The 13931-nt window shown below is 38.3% G+C and overlaps 1 protein-coding gene across 3 annotated transcripts in view; it reads left to right on the forward strand.

Moving 5' to 3' along the window:
• Positions 1 to 13931, forward strand: part of GOLGA3 (golgin A3) — a 51037-nt gene that overhangs the window by 16445 nt on the left and 20661 nt on the right. For all 3 annotated transcript variants that reach the window (XM_063454395.1, XM_063454394.1, XM_063454396.1), the window contains exons 5-17: positions 2602 to 3278; positions 3549 to 3660; positions 4384 to 4690; positions 5185 to 5387; positions 5487 to 5624; positions 6629 to 6790; positions 8962 to 9330; positions 9832 to 9909; positions 10126 to 10389; positions 10647 to 10741; positions 10915 to 11131; positions 11249 to 11392; positions 12614 to 12811. In XM_063454395.1, the coding sequence (XP_063310465.1) occupies positions 2602 to 3278; positions 3549 to 3660; positions 4384 to 4690; positions 5185 to 5387; positions 5487 to 5624; positions 6629 to 6790; positions 8962 to 9330; positions 9832 to 9909; positions 10126 to 10389; positions 10647 to 10741; positions 10915 to 11131; positions 11249 to 11392; positions 12614 to 12811 (2964 nt within the window). The remainder of the gene's footprint in view (positions 1 to 2601; positions 3279 to 3548; positions 3661 to 4383; positions 4691 to 5184; positions 5388 to 5486; positions 5625 to 6628; positions 6791 to 8961; positions 9331 to 9831; positions 9910 to 10125; positions 10390 to 10646; positions 10742 to 10914; positions 11132 to 11248; positions 11393 to 12613; positions 12812 to 13931) is intronic.

The following is a 13931-nucleotide window of genomic DNA, read 5'->3' on the forward strand; positions in this document are numbered from 1 at the left end:
AGCTCACTCCATGTGCGGCCAGCAGCCATGATGCCCAGGCCACGCCCCCCCCCTTATGCCATGTTTAATAAGGGAAAACTGTTTCCTTATTTACAATCTTTTGGTCTGAAGGTATTGAATACAGCTCCTCTCAATCAGGACCCTTTGGACGGAAAATTCTCTGGTATCCTGTGTGTCAAAATTGACAGCCACATATAGAGGATCGGAGAGAAAAAGGAGTTCTCTCCGATCCTATTAAGTGTCCATCCAAGCTTATCATCCGAGTGATATGATGCTAATGGCTCCTTACTTGTGACTGATACGCTAAACCTTACTGATCCATGTATTACCTGTTCTGGCAATATTGCATTATTTTCTGTCATTATTTGTATCTTTACAGATTTATACTGTATTCTATTTACATAGCTCTGCCGTTTGTATATTTTATTTATCTTGTAGAGGTGGTTTAGGTGATACCACTCAAGGTGTTTGAGCTTTTCATTCGAATTACTCTTAACTGAGGTATTTCTGCTTACATTTTGTCATAATCAATCCTTGGATTGGAAAGGAAGTTTGACCATCTCGATTTTCAAAGGACTTTGCGTTATCTACAGAAAATGTGTTCCTCTTGCTCTGCTGAACAATTGTTCATCCTGAATCACAAAACAGCAATGGGAATTGGCATATCTAAGAATTCTTAGCAAGATGAAGAGACCATCAACTTAGCCTATTCTTCTTTGGGAAAATCTCCTCATTCAGCATATACGGATCATTCCGTTAAGTATGTTGCAGTGTCTTAGGCCATGAAGGCATGCACAGCTCCAAAACAGATCTACAGTGTGGCCATTTATACTAAACATTACAGGCTGGATATCATAACCTCTGAAGACTCCACATTAAGGCATATGGTATTGCTGGTGGTGAATCAAAGTCCAAGAAAACATTGCAAACATGTATTCATGGCACTATAGTGTTTAATAACTATTTAGGGGACCGGCTTTTCTCCGATCGCATGAGAAATGTGGTTTTACTTGCCTATATTCCCATGCTGCACTGGTCTAGTTACGTTGGCCCAACCTCAATGGCTGAGATCATCAGTCTTGATGATCTCAGCCAATCGAAAGCTTTTCCATAGGAAAGCATTGAAAGGCTATTGTGCATGCACAACAAAACACCACGCTTCACCAATCTGTATCTCCCCAGATTTGTTTTGAATCACTACAGAGTGATGCTGAACATAGGTGCTGCACACTGTGCAGCACTGGACTAGTGGCCACCTGAATGTCTGCCATTATGTAAAACCCTGCCTTTTCTCTGAAAAAGTTCTCAGCCTTTAGGGACATGCTATAGACAGCAGAACCACTACATTAAGCTTTAGTGGTTCTGGTGACTATAGTGTCCTTTTAAGAAGTGATCTTGGTATATCTAATCTCACATGTGTATACTGCCAAAACCTTAATGGAAACCCTTAAATTTACTTAAAGGAGCACTATAGGGTCAGGAACACCAACATGTATTCCTGACCCTATAGAGTTAAAACCACCATCTAGCCACCCTGGTCCCCTCACGCCTCACTAAATATAGTAAACTCTTACTTGTATTCAAGTCTGGAGCTGCTTACTTTGTCCCAGTTTTCCTTGGACCTGCCTGCTGACATCAGCAGAAGTGGTAGCCTGATCCAATCACAATGCTTTCCCATAGGATTGGCTGAGACTGACAAAGAGGCAGATCGGAGCAGAGCCAGCACAATTCAAACACAGCCCTGGCCAATCAGTGAATCTCTATTAGGAAAGTTCAGTATCTGCATGCAGAGGGAGGAGATACTGAATGTTTGGATGCATTTTAGGCAGCCATGACTCAGGAAGGATCTCTAACCGCTATCTGAGGAGTGGCCAGTGAAGTTATCACTAGGCTGTAATGTAAACACTGCATTTTCTCTGAAAAGAGAGTGCTTACAACAAAAAGCCTGAAGGTAATGATTCTACTCACCCGAACAAATACAATAAGCTGTAGTAGCTCTGGTGACAATAGTGTCCCTTTAAATGAACACTCTGGGCACCATAACAACTTAATTGGAATTAAGAAGCTGTGGTTCTTTGTGGTCCCTGTCGCTAGCTTAAATTTAGGGGTTAAGCAATACGGTTTATCCAGCCTCGGATCGGTCTGCCTTTTCGCTGCTCAGAACCTTGAAAATGGAAGCCTTGCACAGGGGCGATGCTGATTGACTGAAGCCACCAGCTGACGCTCTAAGCCGATCAGTATCTCACCATTCACAAAACTGATTGAGAAATTAATGTATGTTTCTCAAGCAATTTTGTGAGTGGGGAGTTACTCACTGGCTGAAAGTGGGGAGCATGACGGGTACTCTTAGCACCTTAAACTTTGCAATAATAAAAAGTTGGTATGGTGCTTAGAGTATGCCTACTGAGAATACTTTAATGGTCAGACCCATGTTGTTTTCGAATATGTAAGAACATGTACTAATAGTACTAGAACTTTGAAAAACATAGGGAAAAAGTGCTAAGGTTATAAAGAAAATGTTATATAAACACACATGACGATAATTAAAATATCCTTATAAAGAAAGACTCACTATTTTTTGTGTTTTTCTTTCTATTGCAGTCTAAACAGCCCACTTCCAAAAATCGCCCCTCAAGTACATTGGATCCTGAACTAATGTTCAACCCAGAAAATCTGCCTCGGGCCAGTACTGTTGCAATGACTAAAGAGTATTCATTCTTGCGTACCAGTGTCCCACGAGGACCAAAGCTGGGCAGTCTTGGACTTCCAGAATCCTCCAAAGAGAAGAAGTCTTCTAAGTCCTCAAAGTCTTCCAGTAAAATACGTTCATTGGCAGATTATCGGAAAGAAACATCTGAAGGCAGCAGTAACATGGGATATTCGGATACATCCCCAGGGTCCTTGAAATCTAACAGAGGGAGCATGACATCAGTAGTATCTGAAATCAGTGTGGACAGGGGGGAACCTTTAGAGAACTCAAGCTATGCAGACAACAGCTCAGAACTGGAAGGAAGCGATGTAGGCACAAGACACGACGGCAATGAGAGTGACAGTTCCACCTATAGTAGTGTATCAGCTGGAACAGGAGCATATTTAGCCTATTCATCTCTCAAAAGGGAAGAAGTGTATACCGTGAATGGCCAGACCATATCAGCAGAAGATGTTGGACAGTATCCTTCACTCAGAGATGTACTTAAAGCTGCTAGTGCTGAACAACATGCTCAAGAGCAAGAAATTAATGGAGAACCCAGAAGCAGACGCGATAGCATATCAAGCAGGTTTGAATAGAACTAGTATGTTGTGATTTAAAATTAAAGATCATTATCAACCTCAAATACATTTACATTTTAATTTATGATGTAGAATGTTAAAGTGCACTTTAAGTATCTGCCAGTTCTTCAATAATCGCTATGCTTTCATTTTTGTCAGTCTTTTATACCCCCATATCATATGAATGTATATATATTCATATTCTACTATTTATCTGTCATTGACATCTGTAATGTTTCTAATGTTGCCATAATGCTAATCATTACTCTGTTAAATAGTGTTTCCATGGAAAGCTCTATTGCGGGGACTCATGATGAACTACTGCAAGTTCTCAAGGACAAAATGAGGCTTGAAGGGCAACTTGAAACTATAAGTTCAGAAGCAAGCCAGGTAATTGGAACACCACACTCTTTTTAGGGCTTTACTCATATAAAACAGTAAGGAGTGCTATTTATGAGGTGAAATCAAAAATCATTTATTTTTACGGCAATTATTTTTTTTAGTTTTTTTTTGTTATTTTATTTTCTAGTATTTATGTATGTTAAAGATTATGTTCTCTCACATCATTGCCAATGCACCTTAATCATCATGCTACCTATAGATCATTTTCTTGTGCCTGATGAGTCTATGGCAGGCAATGTGGTGAAAGGGTAGCACTGCCTATTCCTCCGGCCCCATATAGCTTCTTTCTTCTACCCGGCAACCACTCTTTAATTCCTGGTAAAATTCACAAATGTGCCAAATCTATATTACACTTACTGTCACCAGCTCCTTATACATGGTGTGTGTTAAATTGGTTTAATACAAATAATATGTGGGTGTGATGGTAGTTAAATATGTGGGTGCCGTACATGATACAGTTGCTGTGCGTGCATTATGACTGCTATATATCGTATTCATGTGGATACTGGATGTGGTGTGTGTGTGTGTGTGTGTCATGTTAGTGCTTTTTTCTGACTTGTCCATGTATTGGTGACTTATTTCCAGTTTGTTGCATGTGAGAGGGTGTAGTGTGCATGACAAGTGCAATTTGCATGCCATGCTGTATGTAATGTCTGGTTGATATAGATATATAGAGATATTATGTATACTTTGTGCATTTTTATGTTACAGGCTTTAAAAGAAAGAGCTGAGCTGCAAGCCCAGTTGGCAGCAGTAAATGCTAAACTACAAGCTGAAATGGAGCACAGGCAAACCAGCCAGCAAAAGCAGGAATCTTTAGGTACCGAAGTGATCAGTTTAAAGAAATCTTGTCTAGATCTGGAAAGGGCAATGGCAGACTTACAGAACAGCTTGGAGGCAAAGAATGGAAGTCTAGCGTCTTTGGCCAATGACTTGCAAGTGGCAGAAGAGCAGTATCAACGGTTGATGGGGAAAGTAGAAGAACTCCAGAGGACAATCATTCAGAAAGACAACACAGGTGAGTTGGAGTGCTCAATGGTCATTAAAGTTTTGCTTACATTAATAATTACAAGTATCTGACCAAGATAGCTTCTCACATATGCAAGTCTCAATATAATCTAAACATGTTTGACATGGGAATTAGTTTTATTAATTTAAATATTGTATTCAGTGTCATTTTGTGCTATGTGCTTAAGAAGACTGCGAACATAAATTAATTTCTATGGCTATGTGAGGCACATATTTTGCTAGAACGCAAAATGTTGATAAGATTGGTCTGCATCTTGGTAAATGTAGAAGGGCGTGTGTGTATCCGAATCCAATAAAAAAAATATAAATATATATTTTCTTACTATTACTCTTATACCCTCTGCCATTATCTTTGCATTGTTCTATAACGAGCAAATGGCAAATGCTGACTTATTTGTAGTTATGCTTATTGTTCTTAACTAGATTACAACTTTTAGGCTTTGCAAAGCAACTCATTTGTGTTAACTGTTCTTTTCATGATAGTGCACGATTTGCGCCAGCAATCAGTGTCACTGCAATATCAGCTACAGCAAGTGCAACTAGACCGCACCACACTTACCAACAAACTGAAGGCTTCCAAGACCGAGATTGCTTCCCTGCAGCAGTCACGTGAGTGGTACCAACAGCAGCTGTCACTGGCCCAAGAAGCTAGGGTTCGACTTCAAAGCGAGATGGCAAACATACAGGTAAACTTATTTCATATTTTTCACACATTTTGACTTGCTTATATATTAGACTTACAGTATTGTGGACAAAGTAAGGCAAATCTTTTTTTTTTTTTTTAGGTTGGGCAGATGACACAGGCTGGATTTTTGGAACACCTTAAAATAGAGAATGTGACTCTTTCACACCAGCTCACGGAAACGCAGCATAGATCAATAAAGGAAAAAGAGCGTATTGCTGCACAGCTTCAGAACATTGAAGTAAGAGATTTTTTTGTTTATTAATATCCTCTGTTTCACACAAAAATACAGGTGTTACAAACTTTAGGGGTGGGGGATGTAATTGCAATTTACGATGTTATGTATTGTGTTTTATAGAACTATGGTGCTATTTCTCTAGGTATTTAATACTGTACATTTATTATTAGTATAAAGACCCTTTTGATTCACGTGAAATCTGAATTCCTCATATTGCATAGAATGACTGGGTGTTTTGTAGAGTCCTGTTAGAACTGATCACCAGGAAGCATTTTTGTACTCACTCTTATAGTTCTAATTTAAAACTGGGTATCTCTAAATCTGTTATCCTTTTAATTTGGCTAATTTAGCATTACATTTTAAATTCACCCTGAATTCTTACTTTAGTAAATAACCTTGTGAGCGAATTTCTGTGCCCTTTGTAAGTCCACTGACAAACAGATTAAAGAGCACACCTAGGAGAGAACTGATTTCTTCATTGACAACTAAACTCTGCAATCTGTAGCCATTTTTTATTCCAACTGCAAGCATGTACTCGAGTCTAAGCAGTGTGTCGTTTCATTTGTGTTGAATTATATTGATAAAATATAATTGAAATCTCATCCAATTCAGCAAAATGGCCTGTACTTATAGTAACATTCTCATAGGAAGTTGTTACATTTTCTAAAATTACTAGATTTTCACCACTTTATTTCACAGATAAAACTAAACCTCATGAGTTTAATTTTTCGGTTCATGTATTGAAGTCTGCTTGTGTTGGCCTCCCCTAAAATTAACCTTTTTTTTGTTCGAAGTACTGTTTTTTTTTGTTGTTTTTTTTAACATATATCTTTAGTGACACCGTGCTGTGTTCATCTTTCCCAAACTGTTTTGATTTTCTGTGTTTTTTTTGTCTTTTTTTAAACTCTGCATTATTTGTCATTTATCAAGCCCAGGCATGCATCTGCTAATGTAGATTGTATCCTTTAAAATTGGCATCCAGTGTTGATAATTACTGTTTCTGCCAGGCTGACATGCTGGACCAGGAAGCTGCCTTTCACCAGATACAAGAAGCAAAGGTCATGGTGGAGGAAGACCTCCAGAGGAAGCTGGAGGAGTTTGAGGTAGAGAAGGAGCAGTTACAGAAGCTAGCAGACTCCGCCAGTGCTCTAGAACGTGAGCTTGAGCAGGTGAGCTTATTTAATATTGAACATTTCCCAACATATGCTGGTGATATATATATATATATATATATATATATATATATATATATATATATTTGTTTATTTTTTTTGTGTCCAGTTCTGAGGTCTTCCTCTCAATCATAATGGCTGAATTTAAGCTATATGGAGACATGTTCAGTTTAAAAGTGGGCACCCCACAACCCACAATGATGTAATGATCCTATCTGTCAGAACTTTCCATTTCAATGGAGTGATTCTGCAATTCAATACCTGGGTGTCTGGCTCATGGGAGATTTGACCCGTCTAATTTTGTACCACTACTGAGCACTATTCAAAAACACTTGGCACAGCAGGTATTTCCCCATTTCTCCTGGTTGAGACAGGTGGCCATGAGAAAAATGAACATACTGCCAAGGGTCCTATATCCTTTTCAAATGCTTCTGATTACAGTCACCATGGCTTTCTTCACATCCCTGCGTATCCTCCTAATTTGGTTCATATGGAAAGGTAATAGTCCCAGGAAAAGGTTCTTGCAAATGACACGACCTAAGAGGTGGACTGACAGTCCTACTTTCAAGCTGTACTAGGCAAGCCACTTGCTACGAATGGTGAGTAGGCGAAGGAAGGGGTGTATAAACCCTGGAAATCTACAGATGCCTGCAGCGGGGGTACCCTCTTGTGGGCCGGCCTCCATCTACACCTCAACCCTTCATTAAGGTACTTGCAGGCTTTGAAGATACTATCCCAGAAAAGTCTCCACCATTAGGCTGAGCCTAAAACAAAATGAAACCTTAACCTGTTGATCTTTCTACCCACTTTTCCCGTAATGGACGGGTGATATTTTATGCATTCATCGCACTCTTGTGCCAGCATGCAATATGCTGATTATTTAGCATTGGAAGCTATGAACAGCCCTGCGATTGCTTAAACAGTTAGGCATTTTAATTTTAGTCTTTTAAATAAATAGTTATCACTCATCTGTGCCATTGCTTACTTGTTCAAGTAAAATCTATATATAGTTGCACTGTAGAGTATGCTGAGGTGAAGGTACGTGAAAGTTACTGTTTGGTGGATGTCGTGGTGTTATTTTTTTTATTTATTTTTTATCCAGGAGACCATGCTTGCCTGGAATAATTTTCCAATGGTTCTGCGTGCATGCATGGGAATTAACAAGTCACTATACCAGAAAAGTCTTCTATCAGATGTTTTCATATATAAATAAATTAAATAGAAATTATATGTGGGGAAAATTAGCGCCTCTAATCTCATACTTTTAGCTAGTTATTTGATTTTGCAATGTCATAGACAGATCCTTTTTAACTAAATATAATAAAGGCACAGAGGATCAATGCAAAAGGTGCATTAATACCACTTAAAACTTTATTGCATATAGCAGTGGGCACAAAAACAAGCAAACATTTGGGACTCACAGCAGTTTGTCAATGCACAAATCACCGACAAGAATACATGACACCTCATTTATGGCATTTGAATAGCCACTCCCCCCTCATTTCCCATCTGGTCCATTGGCTCCTCCCACGTGACCTGCCTTCATGATGTCACTAGACGACATATGCATATTCCATCGCGTTTCATTGCTGGGGCAACCAGGTACAAAAATGAAGCTTGTGAGGAACCCAGGGACATTCAGGAAAGTTGACTTGATCAGTCTTTGACTGGATGCTTTACAGAAAGGGAGCAGAGCAAAAAAACACACATTATTAGCAACTACCGGTATATATTTTAAAGTGACTTTTTGGTCTTCCTCCAACTCTATAAAGTGTCCAGACTGATCATTAATGTTTTAAATTAATACATTTAATGTTTAACTGGCTTCACCCTTTAAGGGTCAAATTAGTTTACAAAACAAAGGCGTTTATAAATTAAAAAAACATTGCATAATTTAGCTAAACATGTCTGGTTTGGAAAATTGTTCAGACTCTGATAAAGTTTCACTGTTTAGCTATTTTTCCTAAATTTTGCAGTTCGGTTTTTAGTTTTCTGTAATTGTTTAATGTATAAACTCCACAGTGTACCAAAGCCCCTAATCCCTCTGGATTCTGGTGGAAACCAGTTTGTCTTTACTGTGCAGTGTGCTAGCTTGTTATGATTTTGTTTTAAAAATTAAAATCGTATTTTTTTATTTTTTTTTAATGTTCTGTGATGTTGTCCAATAGTTGAAGCTCGGTTTGCATCAGAAGGATTTGCAGGTTGAAGCTCTTCAGCAGGAGCACCTAGATATCTTGAAGCAGCTTACATTGACCCAAGAGACTCTGAACACCAAAGACCAGTCCCTGAGTGACCTGCAAATGCGATATGATGAGCTTGAGAGCAAGTTGGAAGAACTCCAAAGTGATTCTTTGACTAAAGATGACACAATCCAATATCTTCAGAACCAAAAGATTGTCCTTGAGGTGGCCTTGGAAGCAGCTAAGATGGAGCATGAAGAATTGGGCCAGGAAGCCAAAAACTTGGAAGATGGAACAGATGCTGCTGCAGAAATTTTAGAAAAGCTACGTCAAGATCTTGCTGTTAAATCTAGTCAGGTAACGAAGAACAACAAAAGCATCATGTTTTTACTTTCACAATGATAATCTATAAAACATAAATACCTGAGATGAATCAGTGACTTAAAGTGATTAATACATGTGAATTAATCTGCTTTAATTATTGTGTTGGGGTTAATCTTAATTAAATAAATTAACAGGGTTATTCAGTAAAGCGAGAAATCAAAGTGAATTTCAAAATGAAGTCCCTAATGGCTAACCTGGATAAATTCAGGTATGGTATGCTTCTAGTTCAGCAACTAGCCTTAAATGTGAATTCTCACTTTACTGAATAACCCTGTAAATCTTATGGGAACTATTATTATGGGGCATGTTTATGCATTTAAAACTGATCAGTAAGATAAGTAAATGACCAGCCCACATGACCAGTTTAGTTAATTTTTATTTATTTTAATATCTTCCAAAAATTCAGAACAGTGGAAGTATGTGTGTGGTTGTTTTAGTGTTTATTTTTTTTTAAATTATATATTTCCATTTCAGGTGGAATATTTGCAGCAAGAGAATGTCAGTATGAAGAAACAGACCCAGAAAGTGAAAGAACAGTATCTTCAGCAAAAAGTAAGTACAAATTATAACAACTTTATGCGTATTGGATATCGCCGCTGTTTATTTTGGGATGGGAAACCAGTAGTTTTAGATGGCATTTCAGTTTTTTAAGGGGGTATTTATTTTTTATTTGGCTCTATGGATTAAAACCAAATTAAAATATTTCCCATGAAAAATCGGTATGTGGATTCATGGGTTCAAATTCAAGACAATCCATTTCCAATACAGGTGATGGTGGAAGCGTATCGGAGAGATGCTAGCTCCAAGGACCAACTCATAAGTGAGCTAAAGTCTACCAAGAAGAAGCTGGACTCGGAGGTTAAGGAGTTAAGAAAAGAACTGCTGAGGCTACAGGGTGAGAAGTCTACAGCAGAGGTAGAACAGGCACGGATTAAGAAAGAGATGTTGCAAATCCAGCAGCAAGTGGATGAACTTGAATCCCATCTCCAAGCAGCGCAGAATGACCGGGATGAAATGGAACGCCGCCTACAGGTATGGCTTCATAATTTGAAGAGACATACAGCTGTAAGAAAGTAATGATGTAAAAATGTCAACACCCAATATAATTTAAAATACTACACCAATTGAAAATTTTACTTCATAATTCTACAGCTACAATTTGTAAACCAGTCATATGTAACATTTGCGTCTTTTCTCACACATGATAGTATTAATTTGCATTCTTCTTTTAAGATTGTTTTGCTGGTTTTTTTTCTGTTTACTTACAATCTGTCCTTTTTTTCCTGCAGTCTCTTCACTTTGACAGAGATCAGTTAACCATCCTGACAAAGGACAATGCTGCTTTGAAAGAGCAAGTAGATCAGATGCAAAATGAAGCTAAAAAGTAAGTACTGCCACGTTAATTCAGTTACATGTTTAAATTTCTTTGCTTAAAATCATTATTTTTCTGTCATTCACCCAGACAAGATACATTATCAGAACATTTCAAGAATGTGTGTACATGGTCATAAATGAGAGCACTGACTGTGTTTTGATCCTTTTCTTTTTCTTCTTTAGGGCGATTACAGAGCAAAAACAGAGGATGAAACGATTGGGTACAGACCTGACAAGTGCTCAGAAGGAGATGAAAGCTAAACACAAAGCATATGAAAATGCAGTGGGCATCCTGAGTCGTAGATTACAGGAAGCACTAACCGCAAAGGAGACTGCTGAGGCGGAGCTAAACAAACTTAAGGCGCAATTCACAGAAGGAGGGGACTCTCAAGCCTTCCAGGTAGAAAAAGGAACCATTTGCCCTTTTTGATTTTAGTTTTGTTTGTCAGTGCCTGTCAGAATATTACTAAACCTAAATAAAAGATGTTTCTTGCTGACTGACTCTACGGATTTGCAGGAGAAACTGAACAGTTTGAAGACTGAGCTACAAGCCGTCAGCAATAGTAAGGCAATGCTGGAGCGGGAACTCCAAGAGGTAATTTCTCTGACAAGTCAAGAGCTGGAGGAATACAGAGAGAAAGTCCTTGAGTTAGAAGATGAGGTAAGATCCCCTTATTACAATCTGGTGTGCTTTGTTAGTTGTAAAGTTATTGGTATTATTAGCATTTGTATAGAAATAGAAACAAGATAGCGAGAGACAGACCAAAGCACTGGATCCTAGAAGGAAAGTGCCGGTCTGTACTCACAGTCCTGTGTACCGTGCGGAGACTCCAGGGGCTTAACCCCTATATTAGTAAAAAAACGAAAAAAGAGAGAGATGCTATAAAGGTCTCCATATGAAACAAAGTATGAGACCCTCTGCATCACCTGGATATAAATGTAGCCATGTAGGAGTGAAATAAGTATATAGATGTGAACTAAATAAGCCCTAAAGACAAATGAGGTTATAAAGACCAAAAAAAAATAAGGAAATAAAGTATGTACAAATAACTAATACCACTATATCTCCAAGGTAAGGACAGGAAGAAAACCACTGCTAAATAAGTAAAGGGATATACTATACTGGAATAAAGCTTTATTAAGGAACAGGCTAAAAAAATGAGTATCAATCCCAGCAGTGACACCTATATGGTTTTCTTCCTGTCCTTACCTTGGAGATATAGTGGTATTCGTTATTTGTACATACTTTATTTCTTTATCTTTTTTTGGTCTTTATGACCTCATTTGTCTTTACGGCTTATTTAGTTCATATCTATATACTTATTTCACTCCTATATGGCTACATTTATATCCAGGTGATGCAGAGGATCTCATACTTTGTTTCATATTGAGACCTTTTATAGCATCTTTCTCTTTATAGCATTCTTTATAGCATTCTTGTGGGATCTCAGGCAGTCGACTGTGGGCAGAGATCTCTCAGAGGCAATGGACAGCCCAATCTTCTAGAGCGTGCCATGTATTTCTGAGGCCTCTATTACTTTCAGTGTCCCAGTATCAGGGGGGATTAGGATACTTCTTGATCGGTTTTTACCACTTTTGGCTTCCAAGATTAGAGAATACGAAATTCAAGTCTCCCTTTTGTGTTTCTATTTTCTGACTGTACAGATATATATTTGTGAAGATAGTACCTTAGTGCCACTACATTTTTAAACTGAGAACGAATTATCAAAATAAATAAGAAGATATTAAACACATATTTGAAGCATCAATCTGTTTTACCTGTAGATATTATTTTTTTATGGCTTGCATCTTGCATGAGCATCACAAATGAAAGCAGTATGTGTACTCCATTATGATTTGAACACACATTATTTTTGAACAGCTTCAAGAATCTCGTGGCTTTAAACGCAAGATTAAACGTTTGGAAGAGCTGAATAAGAAACTGACACTGGAGCTGGAACACGAGAGAGGGAAACTGACAGGACTTGGACAGTCTAATTCTGCATTACGGGAGCACAACAACATCTTGGAGGCAGCTCTGGCAAAGAGAGAAGCAGATCTGATGAACCTGAATCTGCAGGTATTTGCTGTTCATTTATAGCTGTAGAGCCCATTCTTATGTATTCACCACTCTCTTCAATAGCCAGATTCTAATAATTATTTTTTAGACTTTTCAAACGTAAAGAGTTACTACATGACCAGGCTATCTTATGTCCAGTTTAAAAATGTACCATTGTAATGTGTCAAAAATACTCCTACATATGTACAAGTTTTCAGCAAAATGGGAATTTGGAGTAAAATGTCACTGTAAGTTATCTATTTTTTGAACAAAATAAGTATGTTGTGAAAACAAAATAAAAATCATTCACATCATATTTAGTACATAAGAAGCATATTGTTATCGAAGTTAAGAGGTCACTTAAAGGAACACTATATGGTCAGGAACACAAACATGTATTCCTGACCCTTTGGTGTTTAACCCACCATTTAGGTGGCTTGCCCCCCTTCAAAGTTAATAAAGCTCACCTTATTTCCAGTGCCGTGTTGGTCCGCCGCTGCTGGCTTTGCCTCCCTTGGTGACATAATCAGAATTGCTGATTTTTAGCCAATCCAATGCTTTCCCACGGGGAACGCATTGAATTGGCTAAAATAGGCAAGGGGTGGGGCCAAACACTGTTTTGGCCAATCAGCACCTCCTCATAGAGATGCATCCCCCAAAATTCAGCATCCCTATGCAGAGCGTGGAGACTCTGAACGGCAGTGCTGACTACTGTGCAGCACTGAGCCAGGAAGCACCTCCAGTGACCATCTGAGGAGTGACTACTTGGAGGTGTTCCTAGGGGCAATGTAAAAACACTGCCTTTTCTCGGAAAAGGCAGTGTTTGCTTGAAAATGCCTGAAAGCAATGATTATACTCACCAGAACAACTACATCAATCTGTAGTTGTTCTAGTGGCTATAGTGTCCCTTTAAGTCTATACATTTAAAGTGAATCCTTTTGATCAAATAGATTACTTGCTGCCAGTGAATCTTCTGATAAGTAAAGATTAACAGCACAGTGTGTTCCTTTTACAGCTATACATAATAAAAAGCTGTGCATATATTAATGATGTAAGGGCATCAAACACTGGGATATGAACTGAGGGACAAATCCTTACAATGATCAGAATTATAACTGCACCATCTGTAGTTTTTTTTTGT

The sequence above is a fragment of the Pelobates fuscus genome, chromosome 5 (genome assembly GCF_036172605.1).
Source record: "Pelobates fuscus isolate aPelFus1 chromosome 5, aPelFus1.pri, whole genome shotgun sequence".
NCBI lineage: Eukaryota > Metazoa > Chordata > Amphibia > Anura > Pelobatidae > Pelobates > Pelobates fuscus.